Here is a 26,664-nt window from a genome sequence, read left to right as displayed (position 1 = left end):
CTTTCGTGAGGACTAAGAATATAACATTTCTTCAGTACTACTTCAATGTTCTGCAACCATCAACTGCATCCATATATGCCGTCGTTATTGCTCCCACTGGTTCCAATATTTCAGCACACGACTTTACGTACCACGTGTTGCAAACGCAATTAATGATGTAGATGCAACATGCCTGCATTCTCGTGTACCGCTTATATAGCAGCGATTGGACACTTAACGAACCATTCGTTCGAACTAACCTCTCAGGACGGACAGCTAGTTACTTCAGTGGTGATAAGATGACGAAGCGTTTCAACTACAAACTGGAATCGGATTCTCGTAATCGATCTCATTATGGAGCTATTGCGCTTTTTGTTCTATCATCGTCCTTGCAGCTCACTACTATGGCGGAATTGCAAAGGGTAACGCACAGTGAACCTCAACACTACGCGTTCCAATACAACGTCCATGATCACGACCATCTGGACATCAAATCGCATGAAGAACAGCGAATTGGTGATACCGTTTCCGGAAAATATTCTCTGTTGGAGCCGGATGGATTCTTGCGAACTGTCGAATACACAGCTGATGGGATCAATGGCTTTCGCGCAAAGGTAACGCGCGATCAACACTCCGGTACAGAGCGTCGGAATATATTTGCACATGCTCCATGGAGAAAACGCATTAGACTGATAAAATATCCAGTAGAACGTCGCTGTTTCGGTTTCCTGCAGAGCTTGTTTAGTCGAAGAAGTTGATAGATAAATAAAAAAAAGATAATGATATGTTCTCAATTACTCCAGAATCACTGACAAACAACGATGTAATGTTTTGTTGGTCCTTTGCTGTTGCTTGGCAACAGACTAACATTTGCTTTCGTGGAAAAGCTACTGTTAAAGCAATATTGTATTTGCAGCATCTCTTGTTGCTGGCTGCTGCAAAGTTGATTATTTCCAGTGCAAAAAGGGGCTTTCCTCCATCGCTCAAAGTCCCGCAAACCTTCGCGTTGTGAAGTTGATCTTCACATTGAAACCAGTTCCATTGCCACTTCCCCAGCAGGCACCGAAACTAGACATGCACTGCATTTCCTGAACCGCTACCAGTTACAGTAAAACCAGCTTCCAAACTCCTTTTCCATCGGCGCGCTGTAATGTTGGATCATTTTTACGACCAGTGATCACTTACGACAAACGAATGAAACGAAACGACATCACACGGTCACTGTACTGTCGCGTTGCATAAACGAAAGAAAGATGACCATCTGCGCGAGGATGGTAGAAATCGAAGGCTCCTTACAAGTGGCCACACTCACTTTCACGCGAAGAAAGCTGGAAACCAAACCTAGGTACTTAGGTTTTCTGGGTATAAAAACTGTGGCAGGAAACGAAGCGACCATCAGTTCGTGTCCGCAACCCACAACAGATACTTCGGCAGATACACATCGCGAAAATCTATTGCATCATGTTGTTCAAGGTAATATTAATTGTTAATTTTTTTTAACAAAATGGAAGATAACCAATATACCAAACTCTCAAATTAGATTGTTGCCTGTGTTGGAATTTTGGTTGTCACTGCCACTGCTCAGAGTCATTACGGACTACACAATGAAGCCCAGCACGACGCCGGAAACTATCACCACGACACCGGAAATTATCATCATGACGAAGATCATCATGGTCCTGCTCACTATGAATATCACTACGATGTTCATGACGAACACACCGGAGATGTCCATGGCCATCGGGAAGCACGGAAAGACGACAGCACCCATGGCGAGTACTATCTCATTGACGCCGATGGGCATAAGCGCACCGTGAAATATCATGTGGAAGGAAAGAGTGGATTTATCGCTGAAGTTCATCGAGAAGCCGTGAAAGGATTCCATGACGCTCCTGAGCGTCATAATTACCATCACAAATTTGAATAGAAACGGGTAATTTTCGTATCGGCAACCAGCTGTAAAGTAGTCATTAGCTACGTTAAACATACGACTAAGTCAACTAAATAAATTGTGTAACCCTTGGTAAGGATTAAATCTCAAACTATCGATGCATCTGGAGTATAAACTCACATTCTTTTAGAAAAGCGGAAAGTATGGAAAGCGTATAGAACATTCTCATGTCATTGTAGTCTACTCATTACTTAAATCACTTAAAATTTAAGTCTGAATTGAGTCACATATTAGATATCGCTTTATATCTATCAATTTAAACGTACATTATGTATTTCAATGAATCTTATCCTTGACATTGAAATTCATCTTACGCCATACTTTTACCAATACTTTATCACTCCCCAACACGATCACGTCCATGCTATATTTCCTTGTTGAGTATTACACAAACACTCGTCAATATGTGGCAAACAATCCTTTCACAACAATTAGAGCGATGTGGTTAAACCGGTTGAAATTTTGACCAAACCCACTTTGGCAGTCTTTTTGCACCTATTTCTCCGAACACCTTATTCGAAGCATTCACCCGATCAGCATTTCTCTCGACTATATAAAGAAAGGCTCCCCCATTTTCCTGTACCATAATACGTTTGCCTTTCGTAGAATCAACAAGCTCCTACCATTCATCAAAATGTATTCCAAGGTAATAGAGAAAGGATATCTATCCAGCAAGTTCCACGTGTTTAACTTTACTGTTTTCTTTATCACAGATCGTTGTTGTCATCGCTCTGATCGCTGCTGTTAGTGCCCAAAGCTATCATGGCCAACACCAGCAGTCACATTACCAGCCTCAACACTACCACCACGAGGAAGAGCACCATGGACCAGTACACTACGAGTATCACTATGATGTTCATGATGACCACACCGGAGATGTGCACGGACAGCAGGAGGCTCGGAAGGACGACAGTACCCAGGGCGAATACTACCTGATCGATGCCGATGGCCACAAGCGTACTGTCAAGTACCATGTTGAGGGCAAGAGTGGATTCATCGCTGAGGTGCACCGTGAACCGGTCAAGGGATACCAGGCTCCCCAGCCCCAGCATCACCATCAGGCCCAACACCATCATGCTGCCCCAGTTCACCAAAATTACCATTATTAGATGAATCTTAGTGTAAATGAGAAAACAATTGTTAGTTCCAATTCAATAAACTATTAAAACACAAATTGTATTCCTCTTTGTTTTAACTGGACATTTCTTCAAACTTCAAAATCTCCCATTTCAAGTACAACCCTACACTAGAGTTGATTTTTTATACAGTCTAAACCTACTCTTGAGAGTATTGACTTGGCCAGCGCTGTTGGTTCTTTTAAATCCTTTAATTTGATGGTTAGTATAGTTGTACTCTTCGCCATCCTGCCGGTCAGCTAATCCTGTTATTTGGTTCTAATGCTGTTTCGTCCGTTAGGGGCGCCGTTAATTAGTAGTAGTTTTATGGCACCGGTGAAAGGGTACGCTTATATATCTCTCAATTACTGTAACTCTTAAATGCTGTAGTTTTATCATATATTCGTTATATATTTTGAAAGTGCAATCAAATGCAAACATTTCGCCCCAGTGCAATGCAATGCTCTAAACATCATAAGTGTAACAAGAGTTAAAGTACCATGATATCGGCCAGAAGATTTGATAATATATGTTTCTTCTTTTTGAAATGAGAAATATATACATGTATTTGAGACTGCCAGCTTTTTTTAACTAGCTTTAAAATTGCACAATTTTATTTCACATAGTTCGCGATGTTACATCATTTGTCATTTTTAAATCTGTTCTGTATCATATCTGTTGCTATTTAAAGCTATAGTGGCAAACATACGAGCAACCAGCATGGCCAGCAACAGATTCTCAAGAAATTACAACCTCCATCACCACTAGTGCTCTTAACATATGCAATTATTAGTATTCTTCGACTACTATTCAGTTGCGTCAATCAACATTAATTGCTGATCAATTCGAAATGCATATGTTTATTCATTCTATCAAAAAGCAATGGTGTTGCTGTATGCATGGCTAGTGTGCACATAAAATAATATTTGAATTTGTGGGTATTTGAACACTCTTTGACCCATATTTGCACAAATTTCAGATGTCTGCTGTTTTAAACTGTCACACAACTCATTAATAGCGGCTGAAAGACAAATCAACAATCTGGTAACGTTTTCGACAAATAGCAAACATTCAATTTGCAGTTCAAAAGTACAAAGAAGCAAGAGTAGTTTAGGCTTCGGAGTGAAACATTTTGATCTGTAAATTCCGTACAAAAGGATCACAATGTATGGTTCGTTGCAGGGAAGCCCACGACCTCAACAAGAACATGGTATTTGTCATTTATAGGTTCATTAGTATATTTCTGGGTAGATATTTATTAATTATTGAACCAACACAATAATGGCAATGCACAATTTCATAGATAGATATTTGGAAAGCGTATGAAACAGTCTCATGTCATTGGTGTCTACTCATTACTTAAATTTCAAGCCTGAATCGGAAAATGCATCGTACATAAACCCGTCGATACCCATTGAGTCACATATTAGATATCGCTTTATATCTATCAATTTAAACGTACATTATGTATTTCAATGAATCTTATCCTTGACATTGAAATTCATCTTACGCCATACTTTTACCAATACTTTATCACTCCCCAACACGATCACGTCCATGCTATATTTCTTTGTTGAGTATTACACAAACACTCGTCAATATGTGGCAGACAATCCTTTCACAACAATTAGAGCGATGTGGTTAAACCGGTTGAAATTTTGACCAAACCCACTTTGGCAGTCTTTTTGCACCTATTTCTCCGAACACCTTATTCGAAGCATTCACCCGATCAGCATTTCTCTCGACTATATAAAGAAAGGCTCCCCCATTTTCCTGTACCATAATACGTTTGCCTTTCGTAGAATCAACAAGCTCCTGCCATTCATCAAAATGTATTCCAAGGTAATAGAGAAAGGATATCTATCCAGCAAGTTCCACGTGTTTAACTTTACTGTTTTCTTTATCACAGATCGTTGTCGTCATCGCTCTGATCGCTGCTGTTAGTGCCCAAAGCTATCATGGCCAACACCAGCAGTCACATTACCAGCCTCAACACTACCACCACGAGGAAGAGCATCATGGACCAGTACACTACGAGTATCACTATGATGTTCATGATGACCACACCGGAGATGTGCACGGACAGAAGGAGGCTCGGAAGGACGACAGTACCCAGGGCGAATACTACCTGATCGATGCCGATGGCCACAAGCGTACTGTCAAGTACCATGTTGAGGGCAAGAGTGGATTCATCGCTGAGGTGCACCGTGAACCGGTCAAGGGATACCAGGCTCCCCAGCCCCAGCATCACCATCAGGCCCAACACCATCATGCTGCCCCAGTTCACCAAAATTACCATTATTAGATGAATCTTAGTGTAAATGAGAAAACAATTGTTAGTTCCAATTCAATAAACTATTAAAACACAAATTGTATTCCTCTTTGTTTTAACTGGACATTTCTTCAAACTTCAAAATCTCCCATTTCAAGTACAACCCTACACTAGAGTTGATTTTTTATACAGTCTAAACCTACTCTTGAGAGTATTGACTTGGCCAGCGCTGTTGGTTCTTTCAAATCCTTTAATTTGATGTTTAGTATAGTCGTAGTAATCGTAATTAGTATAGTATCACATCTTAGGCTCAAGCGATTAAAAAAACTCCAACTGCCTTAATCGCGAGCCAGTCAATATCTGTCTCTTCTTTCTTAATTGCTTGCTCTCTCCGCCATCCTGCCGGTCAGCTAATCCTGTTATTTGGTTCTAATGCTGTTTCGTCCGTTAGGGGCGCCGTTAATTAGTAGTAGTTTTATGGCACCGGTGAAAGGGTACCCTTATATATCCCTCAATTACTGTAACTCTTAAATGCTGTAGTTTTATCATATATTCGTTATATATTTTGAAAGTGCAATCAAATGCAAACATTTCGCCCCAGTGCAATGCAATGCTCTAAACATCATAAGTGTAACAAGAGTTAAAGTACCATGATATCGGCCAGAAGATTTGATAATATATGTTTCTTCTTTTTGAAATGAGAAATATATACATGTATTTGAGACTGCCAGCTTTTTTTAACTAGCTTTAAAATTGCACAATTTTATTTCACATAGTTCGCGATGTTACATCATTTGTCATTTTTAAATCTGTTCTGTATCATATCTGTTGCTATTTAATGCTATAGTGGCAAACATACGAGCAACCAGCATAGCCAGCAACAGATTCTTAAGAAATTACAACCTTAATCACCACTAGTGCTCTTAACATATGCAAATATTAGTATTCTTCGACTACTATTCAGTTGCGACAATCAACACTAATTGCTGATCAATTCGAAATGCATATGTTTATTCATTCTATCAAAAAGCAATGGTGTTGCTGTATGCGTGGCTAGTGTGCACATAAAATAATATTTGAATTTGTGGGTATTTGAACACTCTTTGACCCATATTTGAACAAATTTCAGATGTCTGCTGTTTTAAACTGTCACACAACTAATTAATAGCGGCTGAAAGACAAATCAACAATCTGGTAACGTTTTCGACAAATAGCAAACATTCAATTTGCAGTTCAAAAGTACAAAGAAGCAAGAGTAGTTTAGGCTTCGGAGTGAAACATTTTGATCTGTAAATTCCGTACAAAAGGATCACAATGTATGGTTTTTTGCAGGGAAGCCCACGACCTCAACAAGAACATGGTATTTGTCGTTTATAGGTTCATTAGTATATTTCTGGGTAGAAATTTATTAATTATTGAACCAACACAATAATGGCAATGCACAATTTCATAGATAGATATTTGGAAAGCGTATGGAACAGTCTCATGTCATTGTAGTCTACTCATTACTTAAATTTCAAGCCTGAATCGGGAAATGCATGGTACATAAACCCATCGATACCCATTGAGTCACATATTAGATATCGTTTTATATCTATCAATTTAAACGTACATTATGTATTTCAATGAATCTTATCCTTGACATTGAAATTCATCTTACGCCATACTTTTACCAATACTTTATCACTCCCCAACACGATCACGTCCATGCTATATTTCCTTGTTGAGTATTACACAAACACTCGTCAATATGTGGCAAACAATCCTTTCACAACAATTAGAGCGATGTGGTTAAACCGGTTGAAATTTTGACCAAACCCACTTTGGCAGTCTTTTTGCACCTATTTCTCCGAACAACTTGTTCGGAGCATTCACCCGATCAGCATTTCTCTCGACTATATAAAGAAAGGCTCCCCCATTTTCCTGTACCATAATACGTTTGCCTTTCGTAGAATCAACAAGCTCCTGCCATTCATCAAAATGTATTCCAAGGTAATAGAGAAAAGATATCTATCCAGCAAGTACCACGTGTTTAACTTTACTGTTTTCTTTATCACAGATCGTTGTCGTCATCGCTCTGATCGCCGCTGTTAGTGCCCAAAGCTATCATGACCAACACCAGCAGTCACATTACCAGCCTCAACACTACCACCACGAGGAAGAGCATCATGGACCAGTACACTACGAGTATCACTATGATGTTCATGATGACCACACCGGAGATGTGCACGGACAGAAGGAGGCTCGGAAGGACGACAGTACCCAGGGCGAATACTACTTGATCGATGCCGATGGCCACAAGCGTACTGTCAAGTACCATGTTGAGGGCAAGAGTGGATTCATCGCTGAGGTGCACCGTGAACCGGTCAAGGGATACCAGGCTCCCCAGCCCCAGCATCACCATCAGGCCCAACACCATCATGCTGCCCCAGTTCACCAAAATTACCATTATTAGATGAATCTTAGTGTAAATGAGAAAACAATTGTTAGTTCCAATTCAATAAACTATTAAAACACAAATTGTATTCCTCTTTGTTTTAACTGGACATTTCTTCAAACTTCAAAATCTCCCATTTCAAGTACAACCCTACACTAGAGTTGATTTTTTATACAGTCTAAACCTACTCTTGAGAGTATTGACTTGGCCAGCGCTGTTGGTTCTTTCAAATCCTTTAATTTGATGTTTAGTATAGTCGTAGTAATCGTAATTAGTATAGTATCACATCTTAGGTTCAAGCGATTAAAAAAACTCCAACTGCCTTAATCGCGAGCCAGTCAATATCTGTCTCTTCTTTCTTAATTGCTTGCTCTCTCCGCCATCCTGCCGGTCAGCTAATCCTGTTATTTGGTTCTAATGCTGTTTCGTCCGTTAGGGGCGCCGTTAATTAGTAGTAGTTTTATGGCACCGGTGAAAGGGTACGCTTATATATCTCTCAATTACTGTAACTCTTAAATGCTGTAGTTTTATCATATATTCGTTATATATTTTGAAAGTGCAATCAAATGCAAACATTTCGCCCCAGTGCAATGCAATGCTCTAAACATCATAAGTGTAACAAGAGTTAAAGTACCATGATATCGGCCAGAAGATTTGATAATATATGTTTCTTCTTTTTGAAATGAGAAATATAAACATGTATTTGAGACTGCCAGCTTTTTTTAACTAGCTTTAAAATTGCACAATTTTATTTCACATAGTTCGCGATGTTACATCATTTGTCATTTTTAAATCTGTTCTGTATCATATCTGTTGCTATTTAATGCTATAGTGGCAAACATACGAGCAACCAGCATAGCCAGCAACAGATTCTCAAGAAATTACAACCTTAATCACCACTAGTGCTCTTAACATATGCAAATATTAGTATTCTTCGACTACTATTCAGTTGCGTCAATCAACACTAATTGCTGATCAATTCGAAATGCATATGTTTATTCATTCTATCAAAAAGCAATGGTGTTGCTGTATGCGTGGCTAGTGTGCACATAAAATAATATTTGAATTTGTGGGTATTTGAACACTCTTTGACCCATATTTGAACAAATTTCTGATGTCTGCTGTTTTAAACTGTCACACAACTAATTAATAGCGGCTGAAAGACAAATCAACAATCTGGTAACGTTATCGACAAATAGCAAACATTCAATTTGCAGTTCAAAAGTACAAAGAAGCAAGAGTAGTTTAGGCTTCGGAGTGAAACATTTTGATCTGTAAATTCCGTACAAAAGGATCACAATGTATGGTTTTTTGCAGGGAAGCCCACGACCTCAACAAGAACATGGTATTTGTCGTTTATAGGTTCATTAGTATATTTCTGGGTAGAAATTTATTAATTATTGAACCAACACAATAATGGCAATGCACAATTTCATAGATAGATATTTGGAAAGCGTATGGAACAGTCTCATGTCATTGTAGTCTACTCATTACTTAAATTTCAAGCCTGAATCGGGAAATGCATGGTACATAAACCCATCGATACCCATTGAGTCACATATTAGATATCGTTTTATATCTATCAATTTAAACGTACATTATGTATTTCAATGAATCTTATCCTTGACATTGAAATTCATCTTACGCCATACTTTTACCAATACTTTATCACTCCCCAACACGATCACGTCCATGCTATATTTCCTTGTTGAGTATTACACAAACACTCGTCAATATGTGGCAAACAATCCTTTCACAACAATTAGAGCGATGTGGTTAAACCGGTTGAAATTTTGACCAAACCCACTTTGGCAGTCTTTTTGCACCTATTTCTCCGAACAACTTGTTCGGAGCATTCACCTGATCAGCATTTCTCTCGACTATATAAAGAAAGGCTCCCCCATTTTCCTGTACCATAATACGTTTGCCTTTCGTAGAATCAACAAGCTCCTGCCATTCATCAAAATGTATTCCAAGGTAATAGAGAAAAGATATCTATCCAGCAAGTACCACGTGTTTAACTTTACTGTTTTCTTTATCACAGATCGTTGTCGTCATCGCTCTGATCGCCGCTGTTAGTGCCCAAAGCTATCATGGCCAACACCAGCAGTCACATTACCAGCCTCAACACTACCACCACGAGGAAGAGCATCATGGACCAGTACACTACGAGTATCACTATGATGTTCATGATGACCACACCGGAGATGTGCACGGACAGAAGGAGGCTCGGAAGGACGACAGTACCCAGGGCGAATACTACTTGATCGATGCCGATGGCCACAAGCGTACTGTCAAGTACCATGTTGAGGGCAAGAGTGGATTCATCGCTGAGGTGCACCGTGAACCGGTCAAGGGATACCAGGCTCCCCAGCCCCAGCATCACCATCAGGCCCAACACCATCATGCTGCCCCAGTTCACCAAAATTACCATTATTAGATGAATCTTAGTGTAAATGAGAAAACAATTGTTAGTTCCAATTCAATAAACTATTAAAACACAAATTGTATTCCTCTTTGTTTTAACTGGACATTTCTTCAAACTTCAAAATCTCCCATTTCAAGTACAACCCTACACTAGAGTTGATTTTTTATACAGTCTAAACCTACTCTTGAGAGTATTGACTTGGCCAGCGCTGTTGGTTCTTTCAAATCCTTTAATTTGATGTTTAGTATAGTCGTAGTAATCGTAATTAGTATAGTATCACATCTTAGGTTCAAGCGATTAAAAAAACTCCAACTGCCTTAATCGCGAGCCAGTCAATATCTGTCTCTTCTTTCTTAATTGCTTGCTCTCTCCGCCATCCTGCCGGTCAGCTAATCCTGTTATTTGGTTCTAATGCTGTTTCGTCCGTTAGGGGCGCCGTTAATTAGTAGTAGTTTTATGGCACCGGTGAAAGGGTACGCTTATATATCTCTCAATTACTGTAACTCTTAAATGCTGTAGTTTTATCATATATTCGTTATATATTTTGAAAGTGCAATCAAATGCAAACATTTCGCCCCAGTGCAATGCAATGCTCTAAACATCATAAGTGTAACAAGAGTTAAAGTACCATGATATCGGCCAGAAGATTTGATAATATGTGTTTCTTCTTTTTGAAATGAGAAATATAAACATGTATTTGAGACTGCCAGCTTTTTTTAACTAGCTTTAAAATTGCACAATTTTATTTCACATAGTTCGCGATGTTACATCATTTGTCATTTTTAAATCTGTTCTGTATCATATCTGTTGCTATTTAATGCTATAGTGGCAAACATACGAGCAACCAGCATGGCCAGCAACAGATTCTCAAGAAATTACAACCTTAATCAACACTAGTGCTCTTAACATATGCAATTATTAGTATTCTTCGACTACTATTCAGTTGCGTCAATCAACACTAATTGCTGATCAACTCGAAATGCATATGTTTATTCATTCTATCAAAAAGCAATGGTGTTGCTGTATGCGTGGCTAGTATGCACATAAAATAATATTTGAATTTGTGAGTCTTGAACACTCTTTGACCCATATTTGAACAAATTTCAGATGTCTGCTGTTTTAAACTGTCACACAACTCATTAATAACGGCTGAAAGACAAATCAACAATCTGGTAACGTTTTCGACAAATAGCAAACATTCAATTTGCAGTTCAAAAGTACAAAGAAGCAAGAGTAGTTTAGGCTTCGGAGTGAAACATTTTGATCTGTAAATTCCGTACAAAAGGATCACAATGTATGGTTTTTTGCAGGGAAGCCCACGACCTCAACAAGAACATGGTATTTGTCGTTTATAGGTTCATTAGTATATTTCTGGGTAGAAATTTATTAATTATTGAACCAACACAATAATGGCAATGCACAATTTCATAGATAGATATTTGGAAAGCGTATGGAACAGTCTCATGTCATTGGTGTCTACTCATTACTTAAATTTCAAGCCTGAATCGGGAAATGCATCGTACATAAACCCATCGATACCCATTGAGTCACATATTAGATATCGCTTTATATCTGTCAATTTAAACGTACATTATGTATTTCAATAAATCTTATCCTTGACATTGAAATTCATCTTACGCCATACTTTTACCAATACTTTATCACTCCCGAACACGATCGCGTTCATGCTATATTTCCTTGTTGAGTATTACACAAACACTCGTCAATATGTGGCAAACAATCCTTTCACAACAATTAGAGCGATGTGGTTAAACCGGTTAAAATTTTAACCAAACCCACTTTGGCAGTCTTTTTGCACCTATTTCTCCGAACAACTTGTTCGAAGCATTCACCCGATCAGCATTTCTCTCGACTATATAAAAAAAGGCTCCCCCATTTTCCTGTACCATAATACGTTTGCCTTTCGTAGAATCAACAAGCTCCTGCCATTCATCAAAATGTATTCCAAGGTAATAGAGAAAGGATATCTATCCAGCAAGTTCCACGTGTTTAACTTTACTGTTTTCTTTATCACAGATCGTTGTCGTCATCGCTCTGATCGCTGCTGTTAGTGCCCAAAGCTATCATGGCCAACACCAGCAGTCACATTACCAGCCTCAACACTACCACCATGAGGAAGAGCACCATGGACCAGCACACTACGAGTATCACTATGATGTTCATGATGACCACACCGGAGATGTGCACGGACAGAAGGAGGCTCGGAAGGACGACAGTACCCAGGGCGAATACTACTTGATCGATGCCGATGGCCACAAGCGTACTGTCAAGTACCATGTTGAGGGCAAGAGTGGATTCATCGCTGAGGTGCACCGTGAACCGGTCAAGGGATACCAGGCTCCCCAACCCCAGCATCACCATCAGGCCCAACACCATCATGCTGCCCCAGTTCACCAAAATTACCATTATTAGATGAATCTTAGTGTAAATGAGAAAACAATTGTTAGTTCCAATTCAATAAACTATTAAAACACAAATTGTATTCCTCTTTGTTTTAACTGGACATTTCTTCAAACTTCAAAATCTCCCATTTCAAGTACAACCCTACACTAGAGTTGATTTTTTATACAGTCTAAACCTACTCTTGAGAGTATTGACTTGGCCAGCGCTGTTGGTTCTTTCAAATCCTTTAATTTGATGTTTAGTATAGTCGTAGTAATCGTAATTAGTATAGTATCACATCTTAGGCTCAAGCGATTAAAAAAACTCCAACTGCCTTAATCGCGAGCCAGTCAATATCTGTCTCTTCTTTCTTAATTGCTTGCTCTCTCCGCCATCCTGCCGGTCAGCTAATCCTGTTATTTGGTTCTAATGCTGTTTCGTCCGTTAGGGGCGCCGTTAATTAGTAGTAGTTTTATGGCACCGGTGAAAGGGTACGCTTATATATCTCTCAATTACTGTAACTCTTAAATGCTGTAGTTTTATCATATATTCGTTATATATTTTGAAAGTGCAATCAAATGCAAACATTTCGCCCCAGTGCAATGCAATGCTCTAAACATCATAAGTGTAACAAGAGTTAAAGTACCATGATATCGGCCAGAAGATTTGATAATATGTGTTTCTTCTTTTTGAAATGAGAAATATAAACATGTATTTGAGACTGCCAGCTTTTTTTAACTAGCTTTAAAATTGCACAATTTTATTTCACATAGTTCGCGATGTTACATCATTTGTCATTTTTAAATCTGTTCTGTATCATATCTGTTGCTATTTAAAGTTATAGTGGCAAACATACGAGCAACCAGCATGGCCAGCAACAGATTCTCAAGAAATTACAACCTTAATCACCACTAGTGCTCTTAACGTATGCAATTATTAGTATTCTTCGACTACTATTCAGTTGCGTCAATCAACACTAATTGCTGATCAATTCGAAATGCATATGTTTATTCATTCTATCAAAAAGCAATGGTGTTGCTGTATGCGTGGCTAGTGTGCACATAAAATAATACTTGAATTTGTGGGTATTTGAACACTCTTTGACCCATATTTGAACAAATTTCTGATGTCTGCTGTTTTAAACTGTCACACAACTAATTAATAGCGGCTGAAAGACAAATCAACAATCTGGTAACGTTTTCGACAAATAGCAAACATTCAATTTGCAGTTCAAAAGTACAAAGAAGCAAGAGTAGTTTAGGCTTCGGAGTGAAACATTTTGATCTGTAAATTCCGTACAAAAGGATCACAATGTATGGTTTTTTGCAGGGAAGCCCACGACCTCAACAAGAACATGGTATTTGTCGTTTATAGGTTCATTAGTATATTTCTGGGTAGAAATTTATTAATTATTGAACCAGCACAATAATGGCAATGCACAATTTCATAGATAGATATTTGGAAAGCGTATGAAACAGTCTCATGTCATTGGTGTCTACTCATTACTTAAATTTCAAGCCTGAATCGGGAAATGCATCGTACATAAACCCATCGATACCCATTGAGTCACATATTAGATATCGCTTTATATCTGTCAATTTAAACGTACATTATGTATTTCAATGAATCTTATCCTTGACATTGAAATTCATCTTACGCCATACTTTTACCAATACTTTATCACTCCCGAACACGATCGCGTTCATGCTATATTTCCTTGTTGAGTATTACACAAACACTCGTCAATATGTGGCAGACAATCCTTTCACAACAATTAGAGCGATGTGGTTAAACCGGTTGAAATTTTGACCAAACCCACATTGGCAGTCTTTTTGCACCTATTTCTCCGAACACCTTATTCGAAGCATTCACCCGATCAGCATTTCTCTCGACTATATAAAGAAAGGCTCCCCCATTTTCCTGTACCATAATACGTTTGCCTTTCGTAGAATCAACAAGCTCCTGCCATTCATCAAAATGTATTCCAAGGTAATAGAGAAAGGATATCTATCCAGCAAGTACCACGTGTTTAACTTTACTGTTTTCTTTATCACAGATCGTTGTCGTCATCGCTCTGATCGCTGCTGTTAGTGCCCAAAGCTATCATGGCCAACACCAGCAGTCACATTACCAGCCTCAACACTACCACCATGAGGAAGAGCATCATGGACCAGTACACTACGAGTATCACTATGATGTTCATGATGACCACACCGGAGATGTGCACGGACAGCAGGAGGCTCGGAAGGACGACAGTACCCAGGGCGAATACTACCTGATCGATGCCGATGGCCACAAGCGTACTGTCAAGTACTATGTTGAGGGCAAGAGTGGATTCATCGCTGAGGTGCACCGTGAACCGGTCAAGGGATACCAGGCTCCCCAGCCCCAGCATCACCATCAGGCCCAACACCATCATGCTGCCCCAGTTCACCAAAATTACCATTATTAGATGAATCTTAGTGTAAATGAGAAAACGATTGATAGTTCCAATTCAATAAACTATTAAAACACAAATTGTATTCCTCTTTGTTTTAACTGGACATTTCTTCAAACTTCAAAATCTCCCATTTCAAGTACAACCCTACACTAGAGTTGATTTTTTATACAGTCTAAACCTACTCTTGAGAGTATTGACTTGGCCAGCGCTGTTGGTTCTTTCAAATCCTTTAATTTGATGTTTAGTATAGTCGTAGTAATCGTAATTAGTATAGTATCACATCTTAGGTTCAAGCGATTAAAAAAACTCCAACTGCCTTAATCGCGAGCCAGTCAATATCTGTCTCTTCTTTCTTAATTGCTTGCTCTCTCCGCCATCCTGCCGGTCAGCTAATCCTGTTATTTGGTTCTAATGCTGTTTCGTCCGTTAAGGGCGCCGTTAATTAGTAGTAGTTTTATGGCACCGGTGAAAGGGTACGCTTATATATCTCTCAATTACTGTAACTGACCTAGATACTGTTGTGTTTATCATATATTCATTATATATTTTGAAAGTACAATCAAATGCAAACATTTCGCCCCAGTGCAATGCAATGCTCTAAACATCATAAGTGTAACAAGAGTTAAAGTACCATGATATCGGCCAGAAGATTTGATAATATGTGTTTCTTCTTTTTGAAATGAGAAATATAAACATGTATTTGAGACTGCCAGCTTTTTTTAACTAGCTTTAAAATTGCACAATTTTATTTCACATAGTTCGCGATGTTACATCATTTGTCATTTTTAAATCTGTTCTGTATCATATCTGTTGCTATTTAAAGTTATAGTGGCAAACATACGAGCAACCAGCATGGCCAGCAACAGATTCTCAAGAAATTACAACCTTAATCACCACTAGTGCTCTTAACGTATGCAATTATTAGTATTCTTCGACTACTATTCAGTTGCGTCAATCAACACTAATTGCTGATCAATTCGAAATGCATATGTTTATTCATTCTATCAAAAAGCAATGGTGTTGCTGTATGCGTGGCTAGTGTGCACATAAAATAATATTTGAATTTGTGGGTATTTGAACACTCTTTGACCCATATTTGAACAAATTTCTGATGTCTGCTGTTTTAAACTGTCACACAACTAATTAATAGCGGCTGAAAGACAAATCAACAATCTGGTAACGTTTTCGACAAATAGCAAACATTCAATTTGCAGTTCAAAAGTACAAAGAAGCAAGAGTAGTTTAGGCTTCGGAGTGAAACATTTTGATCTGTAAATTCCGTACAAAAGGATCACAATGTATGGTTTTTTGCAGGGAAGCCCACGACCTCAACAAGAACATGGTATTTGTCGTTTATAGGTTCATTAGTATATTTCTGGGTAGAAATTTATTAATTATTGAACCAGCACAATAATGGCAATGCACAATTTCATAGATAGATATTTGGAAAGCGTATGAAACAGTCTCATGTCATTGGTGTCTACTCATTACTTAAATTTCAAGCCTGAATCGGGAAATGCATCGTACATAAACCCATCGATACCCATTGAGTCACATATTAGATATCGCTTTATATCTATCAATTTAAACGTACATTATGTATTTCAATGAATCTTATCCTTGACATTGAAATTCATCTTACGCCATACTTTTACCAATACTTTATCACTCCCGAACACGATCGCGTTCATGCTATATTTCCTTGTTGAGTATTACACAAACACTCGTCAATATGTGGCAGACAATCCTTTCACAACAATTAGAGCGATGTGGTTAAACCGGTTGAAATTTTGACCAAACCCACATTGGCAGTCTTTTTGCACCTATTTCTCCGAACACCTTATTCGAAGCATTCACCCGATCAGCATTTCTCTCGACTATATAAAGAAAGGCTCCCCCATTTTCCTGTACCATAATACGTTTGCCTTTCGTAGAATCAACAAGCTCCTGCCATTCATCAAAATGTATTCCAAGGTAATAGAGAAAGGATATCTATCCAGCAAGTACCACGTGTTTAACTTTACTGTTTTCTTTATCACAGATCGTTGTCGTCATCGCTCTGATCGCTGCTGTTAGTGCCCAAAGCTATCATGGCCAACACCAGCAGTCACATTACCAGCCTCAACACTACCACCATGAGGAAGAGCATCATGGACCAGTACACTACGAGTATCACTATGATGTTCATGATGACCACACCGGAGATGTGCACGGACAGCAGGAGGCTCGGAAGGACGACAGTACCCAGGGCGAATACTACCTGATCGATGCCGATGGCCACAAGCGTACTGTCAAGTACCATGTTGAGGGCAAGAGTGGATTCATCGCTGAGGTGCACCGTGAACCGGTCAAGGGATACCAGGCTCCCCAGCCCCAGCATCACCATCAGGCCCAACACCATCATGCTGCCCCAGTTCACCAAAATTACCATTATTAGATGAATCTTAGTGTAAATGAGAAAACGATTGATAGTTCCAATTCAATAAACTATTAAAACACAAATTGTATTCCTCTGTGCTTGACTGCAAAACCTGTTCTAGATATACGTCCTGACAACTAATCTTCTATCTTCTATATATATAAAAATGAATTGTTTGTCCGAATGTCCCTTATAGACTCCGAAACTGCTAGACCGATTGACTCCAAATTTGGTATGGGGGGGTTTTAGGGGCCCTTCCCTAACACTTGATTAAAAACATTAAAAAAATGTTATGTTAAATGTTAAAAACATTAATTACTCCGCAAGTTATGCACCGAATACACACCTGAGAAACCATGGGACAAATTTTGGTTCATATCCGACGAGGGAAGGGGGGGGGGGGCCTCCATACAAGCCCAATTCTTAAAATACGTCCTAGGGCAATATGGGTGTCGTTTCCTAGGTTTTGATGGTCTCTAAATCGATTGGATTCACTTAATACTCTTTTACTTGCTTTTTTCACCTATCCACCACCACCACCCTCCATTCCGTACATCTTGCAGAGCAGAGTGATGGGTGGGAAAATTATATAGTTGCGAATAAAACCAATAGAAGAACGAGAAAGAGAGAGAGAGAGAGAGAGAGAGAGAGAGAGAGAAAATGCGCCTGCGGTGGAATGATAACAATGGGACCGGCAACGCTGCAGAAATCGATACCATTTTTTATTGGTGTGTCTACTGTTTGTTTAAATTTTCTTAACAATTTTTTTTTAAGTTCAGTCAAGTCATTACTTAATCAAGAAGTTGCTTTAAGCTTCACAAGTCAATTTACATGAAACAATTATAAAAACTCATTCAGTTGTGAAGTTTTTGAATTGATCAAATATTATATTAATTTTCGATTATTGATTTACGTGCCTCTTATCATTGACGATTTTCAACGTAGCGGGTTATGAATCGTAAACGATCGGAATTGCATGCACAAACATATAAAGCAGCAGTAACCGAATAGTAATAGAAAACAATACCAACATATCCTATCTATCAGGAACGGCTTGCGATTAGAATGATCACCGAGAATGTCCGAGAGAGAAGAAAGACCCTCGATCTGATCGATCGACGTTTGAGTAAATTGCGGTGCGGTGCTTTTAGTTATGATCTACCATGTGACTATGTAAATCATCGTAGGTTGAATACCGGAAAAATGGATCAAGTGTGTCGTATTGTAATGCCGTTAAATACACAGCATATGAACTTAACGAGATATGTGCAACCCCAACATTAAAGTCAAAGTATTTTATAAAAAAAAATGGGAAAATATAATTCGTGGTTCCAAATGACATCATTTGACGCGTAAAGTAAAGCCATAAAATTCAATCATCAAGTTAACTTTCCAGGTCACATTTACAATCACGTCGCATCTCTATTTCCCACATCACTAACTGACCTAACTATTGATTTGGTTCATTGATAAATCGAATACGACCAAATGATGGAATAGATAAAATTATATCTACTGAAATGAAATTTTCAAGTTTCTTTTTTACGATAAACCCACGACCGATCAAAGACAGTACGAAGTCTGTCGGAGCAGCTAGTTAAAAAATAAATATTACTAATACACGAATGTTCAGATAGAGCGTTAATGGTTGCAGACGATCCCCTATCGCATTCTATTTTAAAATAATAATTCATAATTAACGAATCAATACATTATGCTTTGTATGCGGTCACTGATTGGGTTTTTTTCGTTTATCAGAATTTATATTGATCATATGACCAATATTTTTTAATGAAACTGATTTAATTAAAAAAGTATACATCTAGTACAAGAACCCAATACACTATTTTTATCACTGTAGCGTTCATAAAGATTGAATCGATAAACATCAACATCTCTTACAATAACTTTCGCTCGCAAAAAAACTCTCCCAAACAAGTGTAGGTTATTGCTTTGGTAACAAATTAGCTCTTTGACTGCTTGCGACTGCCTTGTCTACGATATTGGCTACTATGTACGATTTGACCGCATTTTACCGTTAAGAATTCTCGTGTTGCCAAGGTTGATCTAAAGGTACGTACATGCAGTAAAGAAACTCAATATCGAAGATGATACTTATGTGGCGTTCTCGCTATCCATTCACGCTTAGGGTAGAACTAGAATTAGAGCCAGTAGTATTAGCTTACAAAACCTCATGAGCCTTCCATGATGGTTGCGAATGATCTTACTATAAAAAGCAAGCTCTCGCCAACCATCAATATCAGTTTGATCACAACAGATGCTTCGTGTAACAGCGTGAATTGTACATTGCTGGCGAAAACCGTGATCCGAAATGGCCCTTAAGGTAGGATAGCTTTTTAACAAATATTGTATTTCGGCATAAATATTCTTTTTTTTTCTACTATCTTTGGCATAGTTCACTCTGTTTCTAGTAGCCGCTGTCAGTGCTGCTAGTTTGCAGGACTACCATCAACATCAACATAATCAGCAGCAGCAGCAACAGCAACAGCAACAAAATCAGCAGCAACAGCGACTGCATGGTCTTGATTTAGAAAACCGCCACCAGTCTACCGAAAGTCGGTATGAGACCGCCTTGCAGAACCGAAAGGAAGATCAGATAGGTTACGATTTTTCGTACTCTGTCCACGACCCAGTAACAGGCGATCAGAAGAGTCAGGAAGAGTCCCGAAGAAATGGTCATGTTCGCGGCCAATATTCCTGGGTCGATGCTGACGGTATTCGACAAATTGTTGACTACCGAGCAGATGATCACACGGGATTCAACGCACAGCAGCGTACGGAACCTGCCAACCGGCCACGTCTAAACCGAATCTTGAAGTTGGTACCTGCGCAGGCAGTAACCCCACTCTACACAATTGACACGATCATTGCCCCAGCATACACATCAGTATCGCGCGTAGACCAAATACGTAGAAGCGGCCAGGATTCCAGTGTCGCACGGGACGAACAACATGGTGACAAGCAGGAGGTTCGAGATACTCAGAGGGATGAACAGAATGCTAACCGTGACAACAGACGAAAGGAACGACGTGACGAGCGGCTGGATGAAGCAAGTGGCAACGAGGATCGTCGCGAGGAACGTCATGGTACGCATCGTGATGATCGGCGTGAAGACCGCCGCGAGGAACGCCGTGAAGACCGCCGAGACGAGCGTCGCGATGATCGTGGTGACGACCGCCGTGAGGATCATCGTGATGATGATCGACGCCCAGATCATCACGAGGAACAGCGTGGCGATCATACAGATGAGCGTCGAGCTGACCAGCGCCAAGAAACCGGTGATGATCGTCGCCTTACAGGGCTTGGCGCGGGCATTCAATCAGAAGTTCACTTCCAAGCTCCCTCGGTGGCCTATCAGTACCGCAACTAGCTCACGGAACAAAACCATCGATAATCTGATAACGGAACTTCAGGCAATATTGCCATGCCTGTATAGTATCAAATCATTACTAGGCACAAATTCATCTAGCAACAGTGGTTGTGCAGCATAAATAAAGCAATCTGACATCGAGAAGAAACACGATCGTTGCTGTTTGGCTTATCTCATACATTCTCATGCACCACAGATAGCGGATTTCATCACGTAAGGGCGCTTCGGTGTCAACATTTTATCGGTAAAACGAGAATGCCACTTCTCGTTCCATGCTCTTTAGAAACAAACAATTTCATTGTTTATCTCGATTTTGTTTATCGTTTATCAAATATCTGCCCAATACTTGTCCAACATTTAATCCAACAAACGAAAGCCTCTTTCCCAGGTACGGACGAAATGACTAGAACGGTGGCGTCACTTTCAGAAGAAAGATGCTTAAAAGTGAAAGCCGATATGTTCAGGTCCGTTGAACCAGTTAACCATCGTCTACGACCTTGACGCGCAACGAAGCGAAAAACCAGTCCTTCGGACGCTGTCTCCCGCTTCATATGATCATCACAACAACAACAACAACAACAACAATAAATAAAGCTAAAGTATTGCAAGTTTGTATGTAACTAAGCTTTCATTTCCTCCTCCTTGTACATCCCGTGTGATAGTTCACATGCTTCAAAGACTCTTAATAGGCTTGACTGGCTACGAAGAACAGTTCCCCTTGCATAATTGCTTCATTCCCATCTCTTTCGTCTTCCCCTTCCACACTGCGGTCGGGGTGAATGGAAGGCAAAATACAAACAAAAGTAAAGTAAACCATCTAAGGAGTGACCCTCGAACCAGCACGCATCCATTTCGCCTGGGGCAGAACAACTCGTTCGGTTATGCAACATCTGAACTTGTGTCTTGAAAAGCAAAAGGAATCCTAGCCGGCATATCGACGGGGAGGCGGTCGGCCAAAAGGAAAGAAGATAATAAAGTGGAAGCAAGCAACATCTCGTCTCACCTGACTTTCGTAGCCGTGGGTCGGTTGTAGCGGTAGACTTTTTTTTTACCCGACACAAAAATGCAACAGTGCGCAAAATGGTAATAATAAACCTGATACTTTAAATACTGAAAGAATGGCAACGGTAGGGAAAAGAAATGGCCCGGGTAAGCGCAGGGTTTCCCAGTACGATCGCCTGACCGTGACAGGCAGTACACATCGATCATTCTGCTGGAGAGCACATGGTATAAAAGAGATGTGTTAGGCAACTTAAGCCATCAGTTCAGGTTGGATCTTCAGCTCAGGAACACTTGTGCCAAATTTAAGAATGGCATTCCAAGTAAGCATAGTTTTTAACGGATTTTTTTTTCGTAATATCTAACTATAGCATGGATTCTGATCGATTCCCATTGGTTTATATAATCCAACAGTTTGTTAGCTTTTTTGCCATTCTGGCAGTAGCAGCCGCCGGAGTTATTCCGATCGAGCAAACGTATCAGCCGGCAGCTTATGCTACCCATCTGTCTCAGCCAACACTTATCAAAACGGTGGCTCAACCAGCTACGATCGTTAAAACCATAGCTCAGCCCACTTATGTCAAAGCCCTTGCGCAGCCAACGATTGTCAAGCATATTGATGAAGATCACGATGCCCAGTACGACTTCTCCTACGGCGTACATGATGATCACACCGGAGATATTAAGCAGCAACACGAGACGCGCCATGGAGACCAAGTGCATGGTCAATACAGCTTGATCGACTCCGATGGCCACAAGCGCACAGTCGAGTATACCGCCGATGATCACAATGGTTTCAACGCCGTTGTTCACCGCGAGCCGACAGACATCAAGATTCCCCAGCCAGCAGTCCACAAGATCATCGCCCAGCCAGCGATCACTAAAGTAATTGCCCAACCAACCAAAATCGTTGCCGCGCAGCCGGCTCCTGCTGTGATCAAAACAGTTGGTCTGTCGCATTACTGAAAAGGAAATGGATTAAACGTCAACGCTGAATAAGACTTCCATCGATTGAGTGCACTTTAGTTTTCCCATTCTATTTTCCACCCTCTGTCGTATTCTTTTTTTAAAAAACCTAGGATTAACAGTACAAATACACTCATACATTTTTAAGAAACACCAACTTATTTTCAGATATGTATTCATACCATACGCTAAGCAGCGAAATGTTTAGTACTTACCGAAAGAAACATGAGCATATGGTTGTAAAAGTGGTATATTACCTGCAACCTTGAACCCATTTGACAATATCTGACAATAAAAAAAACAATTCCCAAAAATAGAACACTATATTTGCTGCCAATTATTCTCGAATAGAGAAACATGCTTGATGAAGCGAATGGTGGATGTTCTTGAAAAAAAGAAAGAAGTTCTACCATTATCGTGAAAGTATCTTCACGGTTACAATTATAATGTCTCATCGCGTACAATGGCAATGTCACAAATCAAACTCCAACCAGAAGTTCCCTGTGATACCACTGCAAATACTGTTTAAACTTTTCAATATTTGTATATAATACAATGAATATGCAATGACGATTTCATTCTATCAAAAATACAGCGTCCATCACAGTTCGGCTAGCATTTCCATATGCCCTGCATTAATTTATTGTTTAAAACAGGTCTGATTCTTACAAATTATTGCTTCAATTTATTCAGAAATCTAGTGGATTTTGAGACTGTACATGATTTTACCAAGCGTAGACCAATTAAAATCCAACCGACAGACTGGCTGATTATGTTCAGTCTTTGTTTCACTTAGTTTATGACTTAGTTTCACTAAATATTCTCGTAATATGATCCAAACTTTAAAACACAAATTGCCAATAAATGAATACAGTTCATTTAACTGTAACCGATGCGATCGGATGTGCTTTGCTATGGAATAAAATGCTTCTTTTAAAACAGTGACGGTTCAATTAAGAAAAAGTGGATCAGCCGCCGGTTCCAATAGCTCCCCATACGAGTCTGTCCTTGATGGTTGGGTGCTCTGTTTTACGTGATTGCCTTCAACTTCCGAAAATATTACACAGACGCACAAACGTTGCCCGCGGTTTTGCTAACCAACGGAACTGATGAAAACAGTTGCTGTCTTCTTTTCACACCAGGAGAGCATGACGTTACACCGCCGTCGGCAAGGACCTGCTCTGAACACCGTTCTTCGAAGGAAGTGCACAAAGGAATTTCATTTCATGACCAGAGCGTATATAAAGACTGTGTTCAGTTAAAGAATGGTGTCATTCATTTGGTTTCTTCTGATCGGATAGGTGACACTGGTAGACGCTATCGTTTGGACACTATGGCATTCAAAGTAAGCCGACGAATCTGTGTCAAGCAGTTGAGCAGCTTGTGCTATAAAATACATTTTTCTGTTTTTGGTAGTTTCTCGCTGTTTTCGCAGTTTTTGCGGTAGCCAATGCAGGACTACAGCAACCGATAAATCCAGTTTACCATGCGGCACCAATCAACTTCGCGCAACCAGCTCTTTTCAAGCCTCATTCCTCGCAGCAACACGTACAACCAGCCTTGATCAATGCGCTACCACAACCGACAATAGTTAAATCCTACGCCCAGCCTGCACTAGTGAAAAGCTATGTCCAACCGACGGTAGTGAAGAGCTACGTGCAGCCTACCATCCTGAAGAGCTATGCTCAGCCAGCTTACGTTAAACAGGTGGAACAGTACGCACCAGCGAATTACAAGTTCTCTTACTCTGTGCACGATTCTCATACCGGCGATATCAAGAGCCAACACGAGACCCGTCACGGAGACCAAGTGCAGGGTCAATACAGCCTGCTGGATGCGGACGGCCACCAGCGTATCGTTGACTACACTGCCGATGACCATAATGGATTCAACGCGGTGGTTCGTCGCGAACCGACAAATGTGAAAGTGATCCAGCCAGTACAAAAAGTAATCGCCCAACCAGCTTACGATGTTCATTATTAATAGTCCAATTGTTTCTTCCGCACTCTTTTTAACCAGCAACTAAGAAAATGTGTAATGATGTGTTTGTGCTAGACTTTTTTAAATATAAAAATATAAAAACGTTTTCATAAAAAATATGTTTTATGCATACAATCAATGTACAGTGGTAGTCATCGGAATCCTTCCAATAGGTTACGATTAAGAGAACCCATAGAAAGATAAGAGGCAGAAGATTACACTGTTTTTGTTTCGCCCTCTTGGTCACACGCTCGTGCTATCTTATCTTTCCTTTTCAGAATGTAGCTTTCGCAATCGATAATTAGGTGTAGCCAAGTGTTCCGTGGCATCAGTCGTTCAATACAAGCCGCACGATGAACTACAATCTTGAGCAAGAGGAACCTTTGCGTCTAGCGAGTGAAGATGAAGTCAATCAACTCATATCAATTTATGAACGTCACCTGCCATCTGCCGTTCAGTTTGTTTTATTGTTGGAAAATATTAAACGAATGCAAGCAACTCTTCGTGAGAATGAGCTAGAGAATGCTTCACATAGGTTTCGCAAATCTGTCTACGTGCTGAAGGATAGGGATATCGAGCAACATGCTACATTCGTAGCCATCGGGCTAGATAAGGTAAGAAATTACTCAAACCATAACGGAACGATTTTGCTATCTTCTCTAGGTTACAAACTATAACCAAATGTTTCAACACCACTTAATTGTGAACAGGATATCTTCATTATTCCTCATACGCTGCAAAATCTACCCATCGAATTGACTGAAGCAATCCGTGATACCAAATATATTAAGTGGGAACTGCATCCCGTGTTCGTTATTGAAAGAAATAATGAAATCCAGGAAAATCTATCACAAGTAGCAGAAGCGCGAAACATAAAGTTACACATTTTGTCCGATTGTCTTAATTATTGGGTGCCACAACAAAAAGCCAGTAAAATTACCTACACGTAATGTAATAGTAGTAATTAGACGGTATTCGGGTTCCTAATATGCACATCTTCCCACAGAGTTCCTCAAGATGTAACACTGCGCCCATTGCAAGAAGAACATGCACAGTTCCTGAATGATACCTGGCCGTATCGCTACGAACAATCCAAATGGTATATAGAAACGGCTATACGCGTCAATAGTGGATTTGGACTGTTTGACATAAAGGATGGATCACTGTTGGCATGTGTTTTTAAAAACGATCATGACAGTGTTGGGTAAGCGTTAAAGCATGAATGCAACAATGCTTATTAGTATTAACAATAATTCTATCCTCATTCAGGCACCTGTATACGCTACCTAATAAAACAAATAGAGGCTATGGGAGCACGCTCGCCAAAGCAATGACGAGAAAAATAGCGTTCCAGGACAACCAACACGCTCTTGCATTCATCTCTCCGTCAAATGAGCAGTCAATTCGCATATTCACGAAAATAGGTTATGTTCCTGTCAGTAGAACAATATGGCTATCCAGCAGCGTAGAAAGCAAACCAACTCATCGGGCATAACCCACAATCGGCACATCAATCGCGTTTGCAATAGAGTAAAAAAAAGTTTACGAATGGTTTAAAAAACAAAAGAAAATGGATGGCTCGAGGATCCCAATCAAACATTTGAATTTAAAATTTCGGACGCTAGAGCAGATCGCGCCTACGCTCGCAAAGTGCAATGATTGTAGGAAGAAAGTTCTGATTCAAGAGTGGAGGAAGCAGCAAAAGCTTTACAGCCCGTCCTGCAATAAAGGTTCCTGCAATAAAGGATGAGCTTTAGAAACGTTCCGAGGATGTACACTAATTTCCTCACGAAAAAAATCCCCAAACAACGAAGATATTTTTATGAGACTTGCATGTATTGATACTTGATTCTTCACACTAATCAACTCATTATTCTACATTCA

The 26,664-nt window shown here is 39.7% G+C and overlaps 11 protein-coding genes across 12 annotated transcripts; all 11 read left to right on the top strand.

The window, feature by feature from the left end:
- The first annotated feature begins 1,362 nt into the window (after positions 1-1,362).
- On the top strand, positions 1,363-2,005 carry LOC125960016 (larval cuticle protein A2B-like). Its single transcript, XM_049693110.1, has 2 exons — positions 1,363-1,452; positions 1,520-2,005. Exons 1-2 carry the CDS (start codon positions 1,441-1,443, stop codon positions 1,904-1,906), a joined length of 399 nt encoding a protein of 132 aa, XP_049549067.1. The 5' UTR covers positions 1,363-1,440; the 3' UTR covers positions 1,907-2,005.
- Positions 2,006-2,523: 518 nt separating this feature from the next.
- Positions 2,524-3,062, top strand: LOC125960015 (larval cuticle protein A2B-like). Its single transcript, XM_049693109.1, has 2 exons — positions 2,524-2,576; positions 2,644-3,062. The coding sequence occupies exons 1-2, from the start codon at positions 2,565-2,567 to the stop codon at positions 3,037-3,039; spliced, it is 408 nt and encodes a 135-aa protein (XP_049549066.1). The 5' UTR covers positions 2,524-2,564; the 3' UTR covers positions 3,040-3,062.
- Positions 3,063-4,859: 1,797 nt separating this feature from the next.
- LOC125960014 (larval cuticle protein A2B-like) lies at positions 4,860-5,373 on the top strand. Its single transcript, XM_049693108.1, has 2 exons — positions 4,860-4,887; positions 4,955-5,373. The coding sequence occupies exons 1-2, from the start codon at positions 4,876-4,878 to the stop codon at positions 5,348-5,350; spliced, it is 408 nt and encodes a 135-aa protein (XP_049549065.1). The 5' UTR covers positions 4,860-4,875; the 3' UTR covers positions 5,351-5,373.
- Positions 5,374-6,631: 1,258 nt separating this feature from the next.
- On the top strand, positions 6,632-7,795 carry LOC125959341 (larval cuticle protein A2B-like). The gene is made up of 2 exons (XM_049692160.1): positions 6,632-6,677; positions 7,336-7,795. Exons 1-2 carry the CDS (start codon positions 6,632-6,634, stop codon positions 7,770-7,772), a joined length of 483 nt encoding a protein of 160 aa, XP_049548117.1. The 3' UTR covers positions 7,773-7,795.
- A 1,258-nt stretch (positions 7,796-9,053) lies between these two features.
- Positions 9,054-10,217, top strand: LOC125959340 (larval cuticle protein A2B-like). The gene is made up of 2 exons (XM_049692159.1): positions 9,054-9,099; positions 9,758-10,217. The coding sequence occupies exons 1-2, from the start codon at positions 9,054-9,056 to the stop codon at positions 10,192-10,194; spliced, it is 483 nt and encodes a 160-aa protein (XP_049548116.1). The 3' UTR covers positions 10,195-10,217.
- A 1,882-nt stretch (positions 10,218-12,099) lies between these two features.
- On the top strand, positions 12,100-12,615 carry LOC125959339 (larval cuticle protein A2B-like). The gene is made up of 2 exons (XM_049692158.1): positions 12,100-12,152; positions 12,220-12,615. The coding sequence occupies exons 1-2, from the start codon at positions 12,141-12,143 to the stop codon at positions 12,613-12,615; spliced, it is 408 nt and encodes a 135-aa protein (XP_049548115.1). The 5' UTR covers positions 12,100-12,140.
- A 1,925-nt stretch (positions 12,616-14,540) lies between these two features.
- Positions 14,541-17,478, top strand: LOC125960013 (larval cuticle protein A2B-like). 2 transcript variants are annotated; one of them, XM_049693107.1, is made up of 2 exons: positions 14,541-14,574; positions 17,067-17,478. In XM_049693107.1, exons 1-2 carry the CDS (start codon positions 14,563-14,565, stop codon positions 17,460-17,462), a joined length of 408 nt encoding a protein of 135 aa, XP_049549064.1. In that variant the 5' UTR covers positions 14,541-14,562; the 3' UTR covers positions 17,463-17,478. The 2 variants fall into 2 exon arrangements, with proteins under 2 accessions (XP_049549064.1, XP_049549063.1); XM_049693106.1 differs by lacking the exon at positions 14,541-14,574 and adding an exon at positions 16,947-16,999.
- A 2,179-nt stretch (positions 17,479-19,657) lies between these two features.
- Positions 19,658-21,016, top strand: LOC125960003 (uncharacterized). The gene is made up of 2 exons (XM_049693097.1): positions 19,658-19,788; positions 19,861-21,016. Exons 1-2 carry the CDS (start codon positions 19,777-19,779, stop codon positions 20,833-20,835), a joined length of 987 nt encoding a protein of 328 aa, XP_049549054.1. The 5' UTR covers positions 19,658-19,776; the 3' UTR covers positions 20,836-21,016.
- A 1,027-nt stretch (positions 21,017-22,043) lies between these two features.
- On the top strand, positions 22,044-23,090 carry LOC125960012 (cuticle protein 7-like). The gene is made up of 2 exons (XM_049693105.1): positions 22,044-22,157; positions 22,249-23,090. Exons 1-2 carry the CDS (start codon positions 22,146-22,148, stop codon positions 22,798-22,800), a joined length of 564 nt encoding a protein of 187 aa, XP_049549062.1. The 5' UTR covers positions 22,044-22,145; the 3' UTR covers positions 22,801-23,090.
- A 1,007-nt stretch (positions 23,091-24,097) lies between these two features.
- On the top strand, positions 24,098-24,815 carry LOC125960011 (cuticle protein 8-like). Its single transcript, XM_049693104.1, has 2 exons — positions 24,098-24,145; positions 24,217-24,815. Exons 1-2 carry the CDS (start codon positions 24,134-24,136, stop codon positions 24,781-24,783), a joined length of 579 nt encoding a protein of 192 aa, XP_049549061.1. The 5' UTR covers positions 24,098-24,133; the 3' UTR covers positions 24,784-24,815.
- Positions 24,816-25,137: 322 nt separating this feature from the next.
- On the top strand, positions 25,138-26,489 carry LOC125960005 (uncharacterized). Its single transcript, XM_049693099.1, has 4 exons — positions 25,138-25,394; positions 25,491-25,726; positions 25,787-25,984; positions 26,050-26,489. The coding sequence occupies exons 1-4, from the start codon at positions 25,269-25,271 to the stop codon at positions 26,273-26,275; spliced, it is 786 nt and encodes a 261-aa protein (XP_049549056.1). The 5' UTR covers positions 25,138-25,268; the 3' UTR covers positions 26,276-26,489.
- The last annotated feature ends 175 nt before the right edge of the window (positions 26,490-26,664 follow it).

Source organism: Anopheles darlingi, chromosome 2 (genome assembly GCF_943734745.1).
Source record: "Anopheles darlingi chromosome 2, idAnoDarlMG_H_01, whole genome shotgun sequence".
Lineage (NCBI taxonomy): Eukaryota > Metazoa > Arthropoda > Insecta > Diptera > Culicidae > Anopheles > Anopheles darlingi.
Note: the sequence above shows the minus strand (reverse complement) of the source record. Positions and strands in the feature narration are given on the sequence as shown.